This window comes from Malurus melanocephalus, unplaced genomic scaffold, assembly GCF_030028575.1.
Source record: "Malurus melanocephalus ecotype Western Australia unplaced genomic scaffold, MMel_1.1 scaffold_236, whole genome shotgun sequence".
Taxonomy (NCBI): domain Eukaryota; kingdom Metazoa; phylum Chordata; class Aves; order Passeriformes; family Maluridae; genus Malurus; species Malurus melanocephalus.
In genome coordinates, this window is record NW_026623468.1 from 632,077 (window position 1) to 652,503 (window position 20,427).

The 20,427-nt window shown below is 40.4% G+C and overlaps 1 protein-coding gene across 1 annotated transcript in view; it reads left to right on the forward strand.

Annotated features, from left to right (window-relative positions):
- Window positions 1-20,427, forward strand: part of CEP350 (centrosomal protein 350) — a 70,253-nt gene that overhangs the window by 17,766 nt on the left and 32,060 nt on the right. The window contains exons 8-25 of the mRNA XM_057374921.1: window positions 787-900; window positions 4,681-4,824; window positions 5,599-6,254; window positions 6,606-6,727; window positions 8,012-9,060; window positions 9,690-9,843; window positions 11,041-11,204; window positions 12,107-12,296; window positions 13,562-13,782; window positions 13,893-14,056; window positions 14,712-14,822; window positions 15,065-15,196; window positions 16,677-16,813; window positions 17,176-17,295; window positions 17,742-17,908; window positions 18,411-18,607; window positions 19,141-19,325; window positions 20,273-20,360. Coding sequence (XP_057230904.1) covers window positions 787-900; window positions 4,681-4,824; window positions 5,599-6,254; window positions 6,606-6,727; window positions 8,012-9,060; window positions 9,690-9,843; window positions 11,041-11,204; window positions 12,107-12,296; window positions 13,562-13,782; window positions 13,893-14,056; window positions 14,712-14,822; window positions 15,065-15,196; window positions 16,677-16,813; window positions 17,176-17,295; window positions 17,742-17,908; window positions 18,411-18,607; window positions 19,141-19,325; window positions 20,273-20,360 — 4,115 coding nt within the window. The remainder of the gene's footprint in view (window positions 1-786; window positions 901-4,680; window positions 4,825-5,598; window positions 6,255-6,605; window positions 6,728-8,011; window positions 9,061-9,689; window positions 9,844-11,040; window positions 11,205-12,106; window positions 12,297-13,561; window positions 13,783-13,892; window positions 14,057-14,711; window positions 14,823-15,064; window positions 15,197-16,676; window positions 16,814-17,175; window positions 17,296-17,741; window positions 17,909-18,410; window positions 18,608-19,140; window positions 19,326-20,272; window positions 20,361-20,427) is intronic.

Here is a 20,427-nt window from a genome sequence, read left to right on the forward strand (position 1 = left end):
TCTGGTTCTCTGTRCATCGAGTCCATCTTACCTGCTCTTGTTGTCAGCCTTAAAGGCAGCTGGAAAAATTGTAAGGAAAGGGTGCTAATGCTGAGAAATTCTCCTAAAATTCCACTCCCAAATCTTTGAAATACAATTTCTTGTTCTGCCTCTGATACTTCCTATGGACATCCCTCAAGAGAGTGAATTCAGGTGAAACTAGGGGCTGTAAATGTTTGCGTTGATATCTAAATAAAACTTCAGGTCTGTCCGTAGAGGGGGTTGCATCCTGGTTGTTTTAGGTTGTCTGATCACCTTCTTCAGAGAAGAGGAACCAGAAAACAGTGGTGACAGTGGCCACAGAGTTCCTTATGTGCWGAATGTGCTGTCATGCATTAATGTGGAAGCAGCAGCCTGTGKGTCCAGGAGTGAAGGAACTACATATCCTTGTGGAACATTAGTGCTGTAAAATGTAGTATTTGTAGCAAAGATAACCAGCAATTATTCATGTTAAACTGCCAACATTTATTTTAAAATTGAGAATTAACTTTGTGAAGGTCTGTTACGGCATTGCTGTGGCTTTGCTGCCTTCCAGTGCATAGGTAAACAGTGCTTGATTGAAAATTCCCATCCTGTGAGGATTTGAAAGTGCTGGACTGGAAGTWACTGGCCTAGGTATATAATCTGGGAAAGTCAGTGATTTCTGTTGTGTTTCTCTGAGTTCTGGTTTTTCAAATGTTGAAGCAAGCTTGTTATTCAGTGTTCTCCCCTGTGGGATATCACTTAACTGCTTTTGTTTGTTTTTAGAGGATTCAACAGTGAAAGGAAAATCTAGTGAGAGAAACAAAGAGAAGAAAGCAACCAGACCAGTGCGGAAAGTGCAAAAACTGACACGGCTGTCAAGTCCAGAGTCCAAACAAGGTGACTATTTCTACTGTAGAGGGAGGATTGTCACATGTCTTTCAAAGATGAGTTTTGTCTCAAGAAAGAAAAATTAAAGCATATTGCTTTRAAGGTCTTAGATGTGCAGCAGTGCTGTTGTAGTGAGTTTGTRCACTGTGCTGTATTGGGGATTGTGYATGGTTTTGTTATTGKTTGGTGGCTGTGTGTACTTTTTGTGGATTATTTTATTTTTTTGCTTTTCCACTTGCTGTGTGGGCCTTGAGAAAACTGCTGTGAAGTGTCAATTTCTTGTGGGGAGAGGTATCCTTAGGTGTATGTCAGGGCAATGCAGACAAAAAGAAGCAACAGCTCTGCTCTGAATCCTCTTTCTGTTCTGCTTCTGAAGAAGCTGGTTAGAGCCTGACCCACAGCTCAGTCAGCAATGCTGAGAGATGATGTTAAAATCAGTGCCAGTGGGACTTGCCAAGTTGCTCTCCTCTGTCAGGTGAGGAGGAGCTGCAGTCAAAGCTGTTCTCTTGGGTGGTTTTTCAGCGGGGAAGCAGAGAACAGGATGCTCCTGGTTCTTTGTTCTCTGYCTGTTGTTCTTCCATGTTCAAGTTGTTGCTGTGCTGCACCTTCAGTTTTGGTTTGGCCTGCTCCTGGCTTTTTCAGTTGGTGAAAGAATGTAAACRCGCTAGTCTTCCAAATCTTGGTATTTTTTAAAGAAATGTTTATTTCTTTTACCACCTGAGAATTTCCCCCCACACACGCTGTTTTCTGACAATTCCACTGATTATTAAATACAATTTAATTATTTAGAGAAGATGATGCAAGCAGRTTACTTTAGAGCAGTGCYTTRTAGAAGAAAATAAAATTAACCACAYGTGGAATTCTGTCAGTGCTTCTTAGTTTTCCAGTAATGTTAATCTTTGATATTGGCTGCAAAAGAATTAGGAAGGCTTCCAGATATGCTTTGTATTTGGTTTTAGTTTCTGTACAAAGTGTGTGTTTATTGCTGCAATCACTTTTTTYCTTTTCTTTAAATATGTGCGAATTTAGGCACCTCTTGAACTCCTCATAAGATTATATATTTCTCCTTCTGTACAATGACCCACAATCTGTAAACATTTTGAAGAAAAGAAAATCTGCTTTAAAACTTAYTACAAAGGCTTTTTGGAGAATGAATATTTGCTTCTGCATGCTGTAAATCCTGAAGCTGCTTGTGAATATTTTCCAGTGATGAATACTAATACTTCAAGCGATAAGCATGGATTTGATCCCTCCTATGCTGATCAATCCCTACTTAWGGAATCACATGCAGCTGTCTTAAATATTTATGACAGTTCCAAATGAGGGAGGAGCACAGTGCACAGCACAACCCCAACAATCCCACTCCCGTGCCTGAGAATGTTGTCCAAACACTTCTTGAACTCTTGTTAGTCTTGTGGCTGTGACCATTCCCTGGGGAGCCTGTTCAGTGCCCAAACATACTCTGGATGAAGAATCTTCTCCTAAACCTCCTCTGACAAAACTTCAGACCATTCCCTCAGACCTGTCACCAGAGAGAGGAGATCAGTGCCCACCCCTCTGCTTCCCGTTTGGGAAAGTCCTCTCTGCCTTCAAGGGTGTCAACAGCTRTAAGCTCCAGCCCCTCGGTTACATAGAAACCCACCCCCTGTTATAATGGATTAAATGTGTGGAAAATGATGGCCCAAAATCCCTGGAAGACAGGAACCAGCTCTAAGTGGCATGTCCATGCTGGTCCATCCTCCTCCAGTCRTTGCAGTAAGAAACTACTTACCATGGCCAAGGCTATTTATAGCCATGGCTCGTATTCTGCCCCATTGGCGTGTTTTAGTTAAACAGCTGACTTGAAATGGAAGATGACACTTTACACTGGCTCTTTAAAACACACACAATTAATTGAGAACAGCAAGTTGTGCAGGAGAACCCCTTTGGCTGGTGCTTGTTTCAAAGAGGCTTGTAGTGACATGTTTCAAGTGACAACTTTATAAAATACTTGCATAATTTAAAGTGCAAGCAACTTGGATAATTTAAAGTGCAAGCTGTTAGCAAAGGGTTGACTTATGGCCTGCAGACTTCTAGGTTAAAATAACAACAAGAAAAGAAAGAGGACTGTAAGCTCAGGGCTGGGATTGCCAAAACAATTATTCTGCTGTCATGGATTTCACTTGACATTGTTGGTATCCTGTCTTCARAGTGCTGTTGGGCCTAGTACAGTCCCTTTTTTGTTTGGCTGTGATGATCTCATGCTGCAGTGGCTGGGTTTCTTTAGGCAGAGCTCTTGGAGGTAGAGCCTGAAATGGAATTGTTAAAAATCAACTGCCATTTGTATATTCAAGTTAGGTACTTTTCTAGCAATTTAATACCCCATAATGGTTGGAATTAGGAATTCAGATAATTAATTATCTATGAATTAATAACTTTTTTTTTTAAATGTGTTTTTCTCCAAAGTGCTTTTAAGGTCATTATTTTGAAAAAAAATTATTAGTATTATTGGAAGTTAGTGTGTTGAAAGGTGAATTGAATAAACCTATCATTTAATCTACCCAATATTAGATAAAGATGCCACCATAACCAGTTTTTATAATTCAATTATATGTGGGATGATAAAATAATCCTATAACATTTTGACTGGGTTTCTGTCACCCGCAAGGTATTTTGTCCTTGTATTTAGTATCAACTACTAGGGTTTATCTTCACTGTTTTCAGTGCTGGAACAGAAGTACCAGCTGAGGGAACAGTGAGTTAGCATTGGTGTAGAACATCTGTGGCTTGGTATTTTTTAACCTACTCACAAGATCTGTATCTCACCAGTTAATTATCTATAAAAATCTTTAAGGTAGTTTTGGGTTTTTTCCTAGAGTATTAGCTAATATTATTCTAATAGGTAGTTTCAGGGTGTCTCGGTTTTGAGACAAATGTTTTCAGAGAAAAACGTTCCAGAGAAACGTTTCCCCTGAAATGAAAGTAAATTTGATAATTTTTCCCCCCCCCCACCAACAGAAAATAGATACTGGGCAAAAAAAGTGAAGAGAAAAAAAAAGTAATTTATTAACACAGTGCCCACAGGACACAGATAAAAAGTAACGGTTAGATTTTCAAAAGAAAAGCCCCGCCCCGCGGCGCCGACAAGATGGCGCCTAGATAANAGCAGAAGGACTCCCACGGAGAGAAAACTGAGCCAGAGCGGAGCTGGAAAAAGCCCCAAATCGTGGCAGCGCCGGCTTTTTAAACCCCCCGCGCTGCCTTTTCCCAGCAGCCCACGCGGCTTCTTCCGGGTTTCTCTTAAAGATACAGTGTATCTTTTGGGCGTATATGCCAACAGAAAAGGAATACAGAACAAAATTGGCACAAAAATCAACCTGAGACACAGGGTTTTTTTATATCTCACCTTTGTTTTTGTTCTTAAAACAATTCAGGTACTTTTATCTTTTTTTTTCTTATTAACCATATTTGAATGGTGATGAACAGCTCTACAAATATTATCCCTGCACCTAGGAAGGCTTGTTTATATTAGACCTGTATAACTGTATGTTCTTTTTTAAATCACTTTTTGTAGGGCTTTAATGTGCTGCAGTATGTTTTGGCTGTTACATTGCGTGAGATGTAGGCAAAAATCTCTGGTAGGGGTGTGAGGTGTCTTTCACCGTTGTTCTGACTGTTGTGTAATTGCAACTGTACCGCTTATGCAGAATTAAATGGTGCAGGAATGATGAATGGCTGCAATAAATACTTCTTTTTGATACTGTGGAAAATCCTCTTGTGCTTGAGTTTYATTTATTCCTTATTTTGCAGGTGGAAACTATGTGATAAGTGCATCYTCCTGGCGGGAGGGACAAAAGCTGGTAAAAAAGATCCTGGGTCCAGCTCCCAGAATAGAACAGGACAGAAGAGCTGTATCCAGTGACAGAACAGGCCGAGAAAGAGCTGCCAAATCTGGTAAGTTGTTCTTTTATCACTGGACTTACTTCATTTTATTATATAACACTGCACGTCTGTAGACTAGAGCAGACTTCTGAGATAGAATGTTCTGAGAAGTTTCTAACCAAAATTACTCCTATTTTTAACCTGGAATTTGAGAGAGGTGGTGGGAAATTCTGCTCACAGCAACTGCTGGGATGCATAACCTCTGTCCCTGGGTGCATTATGGGCTTTTCTTGGTGTCATGGTCCCTGCACGTGTGACTTGAGGGGTGGTACGTAGTGCTGGGGTGCTTGGGGTATCTGGAAAAGATGAGACATAGGCTGCAACCAAAAAGTGGCCACCTGCAATCTGTCTTTGCCTCTTGAAGCCAGTGGGGAAAGGAATGGCCACCAGTGGTCCACAGGCCAGATGAATTTTCCAGGTATGCTGCATATAATCTATAGGATATGATTGAGCATTCCAGTTTAACAGGAACTTTGGTTCTTCCAGATACAATATGATGTCATCCATGTGCATAATAAATACTCATTGATTGCTCCACCAGCCTTTTTCAGAATTTTATCCAGAATCTCAGTCAGGGCAAATAAGATGTGCTGGTAACTGCTATACTTCTTATGTCTGTGAGGTGGTGAGGCTGGTGAGATAGAAAGGCTGCCAAATTCTGACCGTGATSCTGAATGAAGCAAAAGCCTGTTTACAGTGAGATCTGTCCTCCTCCCTCATCCYTCTYTTTGCAGCTGTTTCCCAARTTTGAACGTTACCTGAAATATTTGRCATTTTGTTCTTTAGCAGGCTGCATTGGGAGGACAGGTTCTGATTCTAGACTGGATGTTACTCGTAAAAGCTCTTCAAGAAGTTCTGAAAGGTCAAGAAGTAAAGTACGGTCTGAGGGCAATCTGAGAAAACTGGAAGCTGCTCTTCCAGGTGATAACCAAGAAGATCATGCCTCTGTAAACAAGGACTTTCTGCCCATGGAGATCCGTGGAATTCTTGATGACCTGCAGTTGGATTCCATGAGTACAAAGCAAGAGACAGATGTGGAAAAGCAGAATCAAAAATCTGTTTTGCCTAYTCAAAATATGAGGAGCCACAGTCCAACCAAAAGGAAACCGGACAAGGTAGCTGCCAGTGAGGAGCCCCAGGTGATCTCTAAGAAACGCCACTATGACAGTGATGAGGTTCGTCAGTACATCATCAGGCAGCAAGAGGAGAGGAAGAAGAAGCAGAGTGAAGAGAAGAAAGCACAAAAGGAGGCAACAGAACAGAAGAACAAAAGGCTCCAAGAGCTCTACAGAAAGCAGAAGGAGGCTGTYACTAAAGTGAAGAATGTGCCTCCTCCTGAGCCTTCAGCAGCCAAACGGTTACAGGAAACCTATTCCAAACTATTGCTGGAACGAACACTTTTAGAAGAGCCACCTCAGCTGCCTACAGTGCAGGAAACACAGGTATAGCTGATTCAATAACTTAATGTCTTGCAGTTGTTTGCAGGAATAGGRGGTTGGATGTTTAGGAAGGCTGCGACTTTTGCTGGTCTGGTGCTTATCTGTTAAGAAAAAAGAGCAAATCAGAATGTGTAGCTTTTGCTTTTAAACATAGTGATTTCAGGGTGCAGCCTCCTTGCTAGCAGCTGCTTTTTGGCACAGCAAGGCCTACTAGAAAGGTGGCTGAAAATCATCTTTCTATTGTAAATGGAAGCTGCATTCTGGATTTTAGTCTTTTCAGTTGTAATGAGACAAGAGCTCCTAAACTCCAACAGACCTTTGAAAATGCATTTTTCTGGCTGTCTTCTCCTCTAGCCCAGACCTGGTTATCAGCCATCTGGGGAATCGGACAAAGAAAACAAGGCTCAAGAGCGTCCTCCAAGTGCATCTTCCAGCAGTGACATGTCCCTTTCAGAACCACAGCAGCCACTACTGAGGTGAGCARATGTGGGCCTTGGGAGAGAGAGGAAAGTGCTCCTGCTTTCCTCTCYGGGAGGTGAAAATAGACTTGGCTCTGGAGTCTGTGTTCCAGTGAGAGGGATTGTCTTTTGGCAATTACAGCATTTTCCTCACAGCAAAGAGGAAACTGATGTAGGAAGCTATATAGTAATTTTGGCTATGGCTGGTTTGTGAGTGKGTAAAGAAACAAAGTGAATGGTGGTTACTGGTAATGTTTTGTTGACATCAGTAGGATGTGTGTTTCATATTGGGACATTCTTATTTCCTCTCCAATTGCCATTGGGCAAGAGAAACTGATTGTATAAACATGTCAGTTGATTTTTTCTTACTTGATTTGTTCAGTGTAGCTGTTTAATCTGTTATCTTGGATTCAGCCATTAGTTACTGTATCTAAAATACCAGAAACCTCTGCTTCTGCTTGGAACTAGCTTTTCCCTGTTTCTTTTCATGCTGCTTTCCCTATTTTTAATTGTTCAGTGTATTATAAAGTTTTCTTGCTGCCAGTCAAGGTGCCTAACCAAACACTTAGGTGTAAGGAACTAAAAATCCTGAAGTTCTTAAATATCCTTAATATCCCGGTTGTTCAAGTGTCTTCATTTTTAACTACATAATGAACATCTGCCTCTTAAATGTGTACTTACTTCACTATCTGTACTCTGACTTTGTAAATTCAATGTGACCTGTTTCACTTCTGGAAAAGTTCAAGGAAGTTCACTGTGAATGCCATGTACTACTCTGTAAAATAAACAGCTAAACCACATACTGAATATTGTTAGTGTAGCATCATAAAGATAAAATTTAATTGCTACTAGTAGAGGAGAGATGAGATTACGGGACTGCATAAGGTATTCAGAGACCTTCATAATAATCAGAGGAGAAGTTTTTTATGGGGGACTTTCCAGGTATTCTAGTGTTCTGGACATGGGCAGGTGACAAGCAATAAAARCAAAATTTTCTCCTTTTTCAAGTTAGGAAGCTTTTGGAAAAGACTTACTGCTGGTGATGAAAAAACTCAGCTTGTTACAACCCTAAAACAAAGAGTACATCATAAATMGCATTTCAGATTAGGGAGGTGCTATGTTTGATTTGTTGTTTTTTTTTACTAAATAACATTTTGTGTCTGTTTGCTGTCCCATTTTCTGCCCTGCTGATTCCAAAAACAAGTGTTTTTGTTCTGAAATTAAATTTGTGACAGTGATACTTTATCTAAGACATCAATACTTGTGAAAGTCATCAATGTAAATGTTGACTTTTCATTTCAGGAGCGATTTGATGGAGCCTCCATGGGTACAGCCAGACAGGTTGAGCCCAAGAGTCCAGCTTGCCCCAGCTCAAATTCTCTTGGGCTCAAGTGGAGGCCTTTGTTCCCAGCCCTGGAGTCTGGAGCAGATGGACCTTCTGTCAAAGGARTGTGACATGATGCTGGCAGGCAGGAGGAGCCATTCTGCCCCTGTGGGGTCCCTGATGCCTCAGTCACACCTGAACTCATCTGCTGCACAACAAAACCTCWTAGTAAAGCCTACTGCCAGCCAGTATAAGAGCAAATTAGATCGCCTTGAAGCTTTGAAAGCTACAGCTGCTTCCCTTTCCAGCAGGATTGAAACTGAAGCCAAAAAGCTGGCTGGTGCTGGTATCAAYTATGGTGCCATGTGGAACCCAGAATTTGTGCAAGAAAACCAGGATGATGGATGGTGGGCAAAGGCTGTGAGTCCTCCTGTGAGAGAGGAAAATGAAAATACTTTTTCAGCCAGACTTCAAAGGATGTTGGGGGCTGGCGTATCTCATACAGCCTTTGATGACAACCTTCCTGGGGTAGGCAATCTTAGTGAGTTCAAACAGCTCCCTGAGACCATCAGGCCTCTTRCTGATGTAGTCAGCCTTGGACTGAGGTCTGCTGCTGCTAACAGGCATGAAGCAATCCTAGGACATTTATCCAAGAGACAGGCGGACTCCCCAGGGCGTGAGGGCCAGGTATACGCTCTGAACAAAGCTGTTCCTCATGAGTCCAGCATGGACTCCATCAGCGAAGGACCTCTCCTCAGTGAGGGAAAYCTGTCAGAAGAGGAAGGAGGCCAGCACAAGCAGGTACCACTGAAGATGCTGGAGACATTAAAAGAGAAGGATTTCTGCATTCGGGAGAGAAATGCTTTTGAACCCATAAAGGAGTTTCAGAAAGCAGCTGAGAGGTACTCACCGCTTTTCACTCAGACAARTGACACACACAGCAAGGGGCCCTGGGAAGAACTGGCAAAGGGAAGTCCCCACAGTGTCATCAACATCTTTGCAAAAAATTACCAGCTTCATGGAAAAGGTAAAAWTTGAAACATTTCTCAAAGCTCTTGTGAATTGTCGTTTTCCCAATCTTACTGCTCCATACACTCTATACCTCACAGTTAAGGAATGTGCTTTCAGAGGTCTCAAACATGAGTCTGAGTAAGACATGATTTACTGCTGTCTCATGCAGGATGCTTTGTTTCATTTTCATTTTTTGTATAAATTTATTCCTTATTTTATGAGTACGTTGGCCTGGAACTGCTTGTTCTAAGGAGAAATGTTTTTCTGAGAAGTTGGTTTTTGTCTTGTGTTTTTTCTCGATACTTTTTACCTTCTTATTTTATTCTTTAAAGATGATTGCATGAAATTTTCTGCAGATCGCTCTACTCTAAAGCACTGTGCTTTTCAAGAATGTTTTGGTTGGAGTATATTAATGAAGTATGTCATTCAATAATTTACAAAAAGAGGAAGATTGTGCTTGTTTTGTTGTGTTAAAACTGCCATGGGATGGCTGTAYTGCTGTTCTCCTGATTATTTTGTGTTTGAAAGGAAGTCATTGTAACTTGTGGTTGGGAGCATTTTAATTCCTGCAGTTTTATTACCTATTTGATGCATGTTTGCATTTATCATAATTTTTGTCCTCTCCCTTCTATCTCCACAATTCAGTGTTTGAAGAAAGGCTGAATGGAGGGTCTGCCCTTCTGCGCCCTTTGCTCCCTGCCATGAGCCCTCCAGAGAGYGTGGCTTCTTACGAAGATGATTTTATCTCATCACAGGGAAGTAGCACTTTAACAGACAAAAAGATTTCACGTGACCTCAGGTAACTGTGTTAGACATCCTGTAAAAATAAAAATGCAGAATTCAAGGGAAAATAGTTAATACAAAATTTACTCCATAATATRCTGGATATCTTTTCTGCTGTGCTGTACTATTATGCTAGTCAAACTGATGAAGTACTTTCTTAGGACCTTGCAGTTAATTTAGCAGCCAACTCTATCCATAGTTAAGATAGAATCCAGTATTCCTGTTCCCTGTCTAATTTTTGCTGTTCTTTAGTCTGGAGAGATAGCTTTAGACAAGGTTCTTACCCTTTGTAGTCTGGTGAAAATTAGTTCTCCGACTTGTGTGGCTGCAATAATGCTCAATTGGGTAGTCTTGTAATTTAGAAAAAAAATAGAAAATCTATTTAAAAGTCTTAAAATGCCTTCAGTATTTCAAAGTTTTGTATAAAATCTGTAATTGCTTTCAGTAAGGATTTGTYAGTGCTTAGTAATGGATAGATAAGCTGTCTGAAAGAACTTTTAAAGACTTTTGTTGAGATTAAAATTTGAAGACTGTAGGTCCTAGATTCTCCATGTCTAGCACATGGTTTCCTGAACTTCCTAAGAACGCCTTTTTTGTAATTAGCTATATTTATATCTTTTGGGCACCTTGGGGGGAGGCCACAAGTGTGTTTGTACCAGTGATACTTAACCTCAGTAGAAAAGAAGTTATAAGTTACTTTGCACACTGAAAATGTGTTGTTTTGGCTACAAAAAATCGTTTCTTTCAGATCAAAACTTTTTGATAGGTCTTCTGTTGGAATTATTTAGTATGAGATGCATCTGCCTCTTTCTTTTTCAAACCTTTTAWAATCCTTTAATGAAAATTTCTCATATTTCTGGCAGTTGGTATCTGTGTGSCCAGAGATTATCTGAAATGCAGTCRCATTTTGAGTCATTCTTATGTTGTTCAAGTCTGGAATCAAATAGCTCTTAAGAGTTAAAATTGGAGAGAATGATTGTTAGTCCATCTTTTAGTCTTTCATATTATTGGGAGCATGGTTCAGTATGTTCAATATCATGTCAAACTTCCCAATRCCTTCACTGTTTTCAATCTCAAAAGCAATGCTTTTCTAGGTGGGGTGATCAGTGCAGTTTAGTCATCTGTCTCTAATTTCAAGTGTGGTTATTTTCTTGTGCACAGTGTAACGTGGGAGCTGGAAATCTTTAATCCCTGTCMATGTGCTCCTTTTTAGTGTTGCTGGCAGCAGTAATTCAAGTGTTCAKGAAGAAATTCTGAGTAGGAAGTCTCCTCATGAGCCTCGGTCTCTGGAGCTTGGTTCTCARCACTCGCCTGGACCCCGCTCTGCAGCGTCTTCCCGCTCATCTGCTTCCTCTAAAAAGAGAGGGAGGAAGGAACGTAAGTGCAATACTTGGCTGTATTGTTTTTTATGAAGGAAGATTTAGACTTTTCTTGTTAGAAAAGTTGCAGTCCTGCATATCTGGAAACTGTAATCTAATACTGATAGAATGATTGATTYATTCGTCCAGTGATTCCTTTCTAGATTCTTTTTGACTCTGGTTATTCTCTGACCATAAAATACAGTAATTTAAAGTTAAGTAAGCAAGAGCTTGTTGACAGCCTTGAAAAGTTTCCTTTCCTAAACCAGCCTTCTAATAAATCAGTTACTTTTAATATTGTGTGGGAACTAAGCTTAATTCTGTACTGAGAAAATGCCAGTAGGCTGCTGAGTTATGGCCATGTTTGGCATGTATGGCAAATTTGCCTGAATGCTTTGTCTTTAGATCACAGTTTTCATGAGTGCACAAATTAATAAATACATTACTTTCTATGGTAACCTGYACATTACAAAAGAATGAAGAAACTTGAGGCTTGGTGCACTCTTGGTATATAAGCAGTGGATAAGAGAAAGCTAGGTTTTAAGCTATGAGAAACATGAGAAAAACAGCATTGGGTATTCTAAATTCTCTCTCCTCCTGTTTTTTCAAAATTCTCTGTCTTTCCCCCCAAAAGCTAGGCTGTATTCTGATTATCAGTAGTAAAGAATCAAATGAGTATTTTCTTTATTTAAACTGGTAGTGTGCTGAAATGAAAGCTGAGTGATAGTTTTGGCAGTGAACACAATATACAGAAGAGAACTTCATCACCAATTTTACATTTCTTGCTTGTTAGATCTACAGACTTCTAACTCAAAGGCATCCGTAACTGGGGAAAAAAAGTCAAGCAATTGTTTTGGGGCTTATGATGAGGTATTCACACGTAGAACCAAACAAACTTTTGTCACTGTTGTTGCTTTTTAGGGTTGGACTCTTTCAATGGAAGTTCTCACCACTTTTCTGTGGAAGAAGATAAAATACTGTCTGAATTAGAGTGGGGATCCCAACRTGCTAAGAAATCATTATCGAGTAGCAGAATTTCTAGTAAAGATCATGAGCAGAACCCAGATACAGACAGCACMCTGGAAAACTTGTCTGGACACTCCTTGCTGAGGTAACAAATGTTACAGGACTTTTTGCAAATATGATGATGCTTGGTAGCATTACTTGCTGTATCTTTGGTTATTCAAAAGGGAAGTAACGGAAATGGTCAAATGTTAGTAGGATGGGCTGCAGAAWACATTTTTCCCTATATTTTCAATACAAATCCTGGTGTCTTGTCATGTCAGTACGTTAAGCATTGAAATACAGGTTTTATTTCCCACTTCTGTGAAAGGTCTGTTAGAAGTGTGTCAGCATCTAGTCAATYTTACTCTTTTCAGTAGATGCACAGRCGATTTTGGCTGTATTTGTGTTCAGCTAATATTCACAAAGCCTCTCCAGCTCTGTGAGTCAATGCTTTTTGAGAGATTAACCCATCCTTGGAGAAGAGCATATAAAAAAAGAGAAAGGAACATAAGTTTCTTTTTGTCCAGCTAAAAATGCATTTTTACTGCTAATTGTCCAATGAAGGTGGTTATAAAGCACTCAGTTTTCAGTGAACTTTTTTCTAAAAAGCRTCAAATAATATGAATGGTCTCTCATTCATGTGTTGATTTAGAGCAGTTCTGAGGTGTTGTCTTGTATTGGTGGCCATTGTTGACTACCCATATTGGGTTTGAAAGGTCCTTTGACCTCTTAAGATGTCCCAAGTAAAGCAGAATGTCTTCCTAAAGGAATTAAACAGCCACTGTTAATCCTYRTCAGCTTAATAAAWTTKGAATAGTAAATTTAAGAAGCATCTKTATTATATTCTSTGTTTAAAAAACAGATGTCTTYTCTCAAGAAGTGTTATTGTAGTATCTTACTCATTTTTTAAGTCAAGTATTGGTTTTCATTGCATTTTAGGACAGCATTCAAGACTGGGGACGGTAGTTTGCCACAATCAGTTGCATTCATGTACTGATAGTAACCTGTTCATTTTTTAAAATGCACATGCAGATGATTACATCCTGACTTTCTCATGCCAGGCTTCTAACAGGAGGCATTGAAACTGCTTGTCTGGTCAGGTAGAACATGTAGATACTCAAAATTTGTGTGTGTATGTGCTAACTAGGCTTAATACTTGGGGAAAAATAGGATGCTCTAGAAACATAAGCTTGACATTTAGGGACAAAACCCATTTTGTGAGGCCATATCCTAAGGATGGACTGGGCCTGTGCCCTTTGCATGGATCTGCTTGTGCAGAGGAATGGAAGAACAAGGTTATTGCTTTATTGTCATWTCAAATGGCTGGGCTAGAAGATTATTAACTCCTTCTGGTTTTTGTTTCACTGTCAGTTTCTCAGACAAGGGGAGATCCCAGAAGACACCGACTTCTTCCCCATCTCCCGGGTCCCAAAAAATGTTGCAGTTTGAGTCTACAGGCGATACAGCAGAAAGAGTCAGGTCTCCTGCTGGCTTCTCTGGAGGTACAGCCCCAGGGTTGAAGCCCAAYGTAGCCTTCCCTGACGTGGGCCTGGGAGCCAGCAAGTCTGCAGCTGGAGTGGCCTCAGCGAGTGGTGAGTTTTTGTAACAATGCTAATCCCAGAAGAGCTGCACCATTTTTCTTTCAGTTTTTGGTGTGGAACACTGAAGTGTGTGAGGGTGACCAGTGTGTGTTGTCCTGCAGGATGTATGCGCTTCTCCCCKGCGGGACTGCAGCATCGCTTGTCAGCAGAGCTGAACTACCTGAGTGCTATCGAGGAGTCTGTGCGGCAGCTCTCGGATCTGGAGCGAGTACGAGGCATTTCACTTGCCCAGCAGGAGAGTGTTTCTTTGGCTCAGATTCTGAAGGTAATGGGAAAACACTTCCTTGTCTTAACCTTCCTTTTCTTTTTCTTGTTTGTTTGCAAGAAAATAAATCAAATTAGGGCAAGTTAAGCTTTTGTTAGCAGTGTAGAGAAATCGAAATGGGCATGATGAGGCATCTCTGATAATGTCCATTCTTCAGGATAAACATTTGTTATCTTTCTTATTTTAAATTGACACCAAGGAAGAAGTGACTCTGGAATATGTGTCATTAATACACAATTAGCTGGAATYAGTGTTTTAGTTGTGTTCCTCAGACAGATAAAAGCATGATTGTTTTGTGGGATTGATGTTGGSTTCCAGTGCCATGCAGTGTAGTTGTTTGGGCTGGCTGGTTTGTTTTATTCCACAAAAACAATATTTCTGGTTGAAATTTTCACATGTTAACAAGATTGTTTATTCTAGTTAGTTGGATTAGTTGATCTCCTAAACTCTTTTCTGCGCTGTGGTGGAAGAGTATGGGGAATGTGCTTAAAAAGGAAGAGGGTCAGTCAGTAGGTTGAAAGTTCTGTTTCAGCAGAAGAGAGACCCTCCGCAGAGTACATCCAGATCTTTCAGAGGTAGTTGCAACCAGGGGCTAAGGCAAATCAGGTTTTTGTATTTAACTTGCATGGTTAAAACTTGTTTTCCTCATCTGTAGGCACAACAGCAGCGCCATGAACGAGACTTGGCTCTTTGGAAAATCAAAGCTGAGCAAGACGCTTTGGAAAGTCAAAGACAGCTGGAGGAGACAAGACAGAAGGCAGCTCAGGTAAGGCTGCCCTTCAAAAATACAGTGTGTAAGAGGTAAAACGCTGTAAGTAAATCCATGCCTACAGGAATTCTTAATTTGAAGCTGTGAACATATCAAAGTGCCTATAGGGCTTAATATAGCTAAAAGAAACTCTCGAGGGCCTATTTCAAACTTATTTCTTCCAGATTTTGAGAAATCAATCTGTAGTTACTCTGGCCAGAACATTTTGAAGGGCTGAACTGTCTGTGTTTTCTGTGTAGATCCATGCAGAGTCACTGCAGCAGCTGGTGCAGTCACGGCAGGAGGCTGGGCTGGAGGCTKCATGCAAGACTGCAGCCAAGCAGACAGAACCTGCACTGCTCACTACAGATGCAACTCACCAGCTGCGTGAGGTGAGGCCCTAGGGAAAGAGAAAAACTATTTTWATTTCAGTATTATTGTGTATACTTTTTTGCCTTTTAAGTTATTTTCTTTTTGGTGTCATTCTTGGTACAACTTCTTCACTTTCATAGCATGACAAATGGGATTTCAAAGGAGCTTCTCTGCCATTGTTACTTAGAAGTCAGTCAGCAGCCTTAAATCCCTGTTCCATATTCTTATGATCTTCTACTTAATGAACTGTTAAGAAGTTTGTTCTTCTAGTGGAGGGTGATGACAGTGAACACAGCATCTTTAGTTTGTAAGAGGTGCTCTCCATCGAGGATTGATCCTGTATCTGTTTCATATGCAAATTAAATTAGAAAAGCRGAGAAATTGCAATWTTGSTTGCTGCTGAAGGTAGAAGAAAARCAAATTAAATTTTAAAWAAGAAGAGGASAGGATCTTCAGCAARGTTTTTGACTTGGTACAGAGTTTGAAGTTTCCTCTTTTCGAATCTTTCTTTGTTCTTCTTCTGCTATACAGATTTATTTGTTTTCAGGTTTTTATATGAGTTTTTATACTTTTTCCCAGCATGTGGCAGCTGCTTCACACATGGATGAGGAACACAGTAACCAAAAATGCTCTTACTCCATCATAGTTTARAAATCACAGTAACTGTGGGTCCATGTTATGGGATGGAGTGCAGAAGGCTGATGAGTGTGAGCAGAACTGTTTCTTCACTTCTTGTGCACATATTGATGCTTACCAAGGCTGGGTTTATGATGAGTAATGGAATTGTAGAATAATACTGATGTACTTGTTCTGGGCTCTGCTCAATATAGGAAGTTTAAATAATTTTTGAGTAGACAAGAACAGGTTAAAGGACCAGAAAAGACAGACATCTCAAATACATGCAGTATATTGGTCATTGAGAATAGGTAGTGCGGTCTTGGATAAAGACAAGGAAACATTTGTAGTTTTTAGAGCTGAAGTGGATAGAAACCAATGAAGAAACATTGTAGAAGGAACAGAGACATATTTGGTGTGGGGCTTTAATCTCTTCAAGTCTTGCTTGATATTTGAAGTCTGAGCATAAGAGGTGCAGGTGGAGAGGCTGATGGGGATGACCTGATCACTGATGCTGGGCCTGCAGAATAGCTTTTCCATCCTTGTTCACAAGTGACTCCAGAATATTCARTTGAACAGCCATTTATTTTAATTGGAATGCAGCAGTGGAAACACCTGACATCATGTGCTGGGAATATTTTTGGGTGTACACTGTGATTTTATAGTGTACACTTTATTATGCGTAAAGAAACGGAGTATGGAGGAATATGTATTCACAGAGCAGTGTGGCACCCGAAGTGACAAACACATAGCTACAAACCATCATAACCCCATGTCTTACAGAGTTGTTATAAATCTCTAAATTGCCTGCCAGAATGATTATTTTCCAGAAGCATTTTGATGCTGATAAGCTCACTGTACTCCCCTGTTTTCTGTTGTACTCAGATGACAGAGTTAGCACGGACCCCGATCTCAGACRCTGTCAGTGCCCCAGCTGCTCCAGCCACCACCTTGTTTGACCAGCAGCGGCAGCACCATTCAGAGTTCATGAAACAGCTGAGAGCCCGAGCTGATACAAACAGGTTTGGCTTAATGTTTCACATCTTGGGAAGGGAGAAGTAAGATTTATTAGCTTTTGCTTCACCTGTTCTTTCAGAAAATTTTAATATGTCATAATGAGTGAGTGTTTAAGAATTTGGATTCCATCTTTATTCTCTTAATAATGTACACAAAAGGTGGCATTAACTGGTTCTGTGAAACTGCATAAAAGAGTAGAAAAAGATGATTTAAATGTTTTGTGGGATGATTTAACTAGTTGAAGCTCTAAGACATTTTTTATTTTAGCTGTTACTATTTCTAATGAATCGATGAAAGCTGATGAAAACTCTRTTACTCCTATGTTTAAGACAATTGCAGATTTATCCCATATACTTCTCATTTCCAGGAAATGTGACTCTGGTGCCATATCACAAGGTAAAGAGGAGACAGGTGACTCAAAACAGACGTACTCACCCATGTTTGATGGTTACTCTGAGTCCTCAAGATCRAAGGTTCATGATCAGAGGTAAGATGCTTTTTGTGCCCTGTTCACTTACCTGATCTGGTTAGGTCCCATGAAGTTTYTCACAGCACTTCTCTGATCTTGAACTGGAAAAATTTTGTCCTCTGTAGCTCTCCTAACTTCTAAAACAGAATTTCTAATTTACTCATGCTTTTAAAATCTGAAAGGAGATTTGTTTGCATTGGTTTGTCATCACTCTTCACTGCCAGGTAAAGGATRTGCATACCTTCAACCCACATGGATTTTAAGCTAGAATAAAAATAACCATCAGTAGTTTGATGAAACTTGGAATTTTGAAGTAGCCAAGCTGCATTTTAAAACCAAAACCAAACCMTCTGTATGTTGTTTATTGTCGTGACGTTAATCATGGTGTGTGCAGTAGTAATGTAATGCAAGTATTTTGAAATGTGCAAAGTAATTTTTCAAACAATCATCTCTTGATAACACAGTGGTACCAGCAGCCGCCAGGAGAGTCCTTCAGTTCTATCTTCTAAGGAGAATGAGAAAAAGCTTTCCCGTCGTGARAAGACAGCCAGCAGTGTTGAGGAGCAGGTTCAGACTGCTGCGGATGATTCCTTGCCCAGTGACAGTGTTCTATCCCTGCCAGATGAGAAAGGTTGGTTGTACTGTTGACATGTGATGGGTCTGAAGGTGGTAAGCGGAGAGGGAGGGTGGTGCTGCTTCAGAATGAATTTCTGAAATCAGTGAGGGAATGTGTGTGAAGAAAGCTGTGCTCCAGGTGAGTTATTGTCTCTTAAGAGGTAACAAAGGATTGCACTGTGAGATGGGAGGCTCTGAGATGCTGCACATAGGAGTGATTGTACATCCTGCTGTGCTAGTTTAGCCAGATGGTCACTTGCTGAACCCACAGGCACAACACTAAATGTTTCAGTAGCTCCAGAAGTGTTTATACCTGTGTACYAAAGTCTGTTAGGTCTCTTGAAGCTGGATAACAGATGTCCTCTAACTCAAAATCACTCTTTTCTATACATCCATTTTTCTACATAAGTTATCTCTCCGTCTTTCTGGCTCCCCTAACTTAACTGTGATGAGACAGACAAAATTGCRTTCATGGTGTATACTTGAGTGTAAAACCACTTTGCTGATTTCTTCCTCAGATTCCGCATCTGTTGCAACAGAGTATTCCCTGAAATTTGATGAGTCCATGACAGAGGATGAGATTGAAGAAAAATCCTTTCGGTCTTTGCTGCCCTCTGAGAGTCATCGCAGAAATAACCTGGAGAAGAAGCGGGGCAGTCGTGATGATTCTGATGAGGAGGTRTCCCCAGACAAAACAGCTCTGTCATCTATCAAGGTAGGTCAGACTCRCGTTTTAATTAAGTTAAATTAAATTAACTGAGCTGGTTAAGCTGATAAGCTTCAAGTGAGCTGTTCTTAGCTGTGATTGCTGAGTTGAGAGTTCTTTTCCTCTCTGTGGTTCTCTAAGCATCTCAAAACAGAGAGATGTACAACAGTGACACACAGCATGATTAATRCARGTGGGATGACTTAGGGTACAGWCCATGYAGRCCTCTACCTTGTGGCTTTGGATGAKTGAYTTTTTKRRGKARGTTWTAAAGGATTAAGTCCTCCCACTATGCCAACACACAGCTAGGAAATAAAAGAGGATGCCTCATCTCTCTGGCCAAAGCTTGTTTGTCCCAAAACTGCCACACAGCCCAGGGCAGAAGAAGCTGGTCTGTACAAAGCTCAGAGGAAAACAGCTTCCCTTTCTGCATCAGTTTSTGTGTGTGTATGTGTGTATACACACACATACACTTTGTAATTGAAGAAAAGCTTTGGCATTTCTGTGTTACCAAATCATGCCACCTTTGTCTTGCCTTCTAGGAGCTAAGCATGCCATTCTCAGGGGGGCAAGATAGCTTCTCTAAGTTTACCATGGAGATGGTAAGACAGTACATGAAGGAGGAGGAAATGCGAGCAGCTCATCAGTCCTCACTGCTCCGGCTCCGGGAGAAGGCTCTCAAAGAGAAGACCAAGGCTGAGCTGGCTTGGCTGGAACACCAGAAAAAGTAAGGCAGATCTGAGTATATGTTATTGCTGACTGACCATTTCCTTCTACTTCTCGAGGTTTTTTTTCCACCTTATCTCTCCCTCATTAAGTATTAATGGTTGAACTAATTTTCTGACATCAGTATTCTACACAGTTGTTACTGGGACTTGGAAAAAACAGGACCCTGTTTATGAATGTGCTTTGATATTTACATTGAATGTGGTTTGATTAAAAGAGAATTTCACTGAAGTAGTAGACAATCAGATGTTTGTTTTTAGTCAGAGAAGGTAGTTGCCAGCCATTACTCTATGCATCTAAATTCAGGAAGGTAAGAATTGTCAAACAGTTTGGCCTTTCTTTGCTTGATGTGTATCTGAGGTCATTTTAGTTGTCTCAGGCCACATATTGTGACTCTGGGTACATGCTGTACTTAATGATTTGTTCCCASCCTAAGATATGCTTTGGCCTGGAGTCCACTTGAAGTACCCACTCATASTACTAACCAGTGGTGGCCAGATTTAATCAACAATTTTGTCTGCATGAGAGTATCATTGGTCAGCAGACATTTTCTTACAATTTCTTGTTATTGTAGATTTGACAAACAATTGTTAGGTAGTGARCCAAGTCCTTCCTTTTGTCTTTCTGAAATGGTGAGTGTTCTACCTCTGCAGATTTTCTGCCCATTCCTGTGAGATCTCCTGTTACCTGCACTGGCCTTTTTGGTGTGCCTGTCCGAGCAAACAGTACAAAACACTCCACCATAGAGCATGCCAGGGATTAAGGTGTATATCCTTCTGCAGAAAAGGAAATGTAAACTTCTTTTTTCACTTTAAAGAATAAAAGGCTCATTGTGCACTTTTTTCATATTACTTTACTACTGTTTTTATTTTAAATATAATTAAAATATAATAAGTATTTTATTTTAAATCTTACACTTTATACTTCTTTGTTCCAATCTGYTTGCAGGCATCTGCGAGATAAGGGAGAGGATGATAAGATGCCTCCTATTCGAAAGAGGCAGCGTGGTCTACTGCTGAGGTTACAGCAGGAAAAGGTAAGGGATGCCTCTAGGAAAGTCCTGTTGAAACCCCTGTGTACCTGTTAAATGTTTCAGACATTGT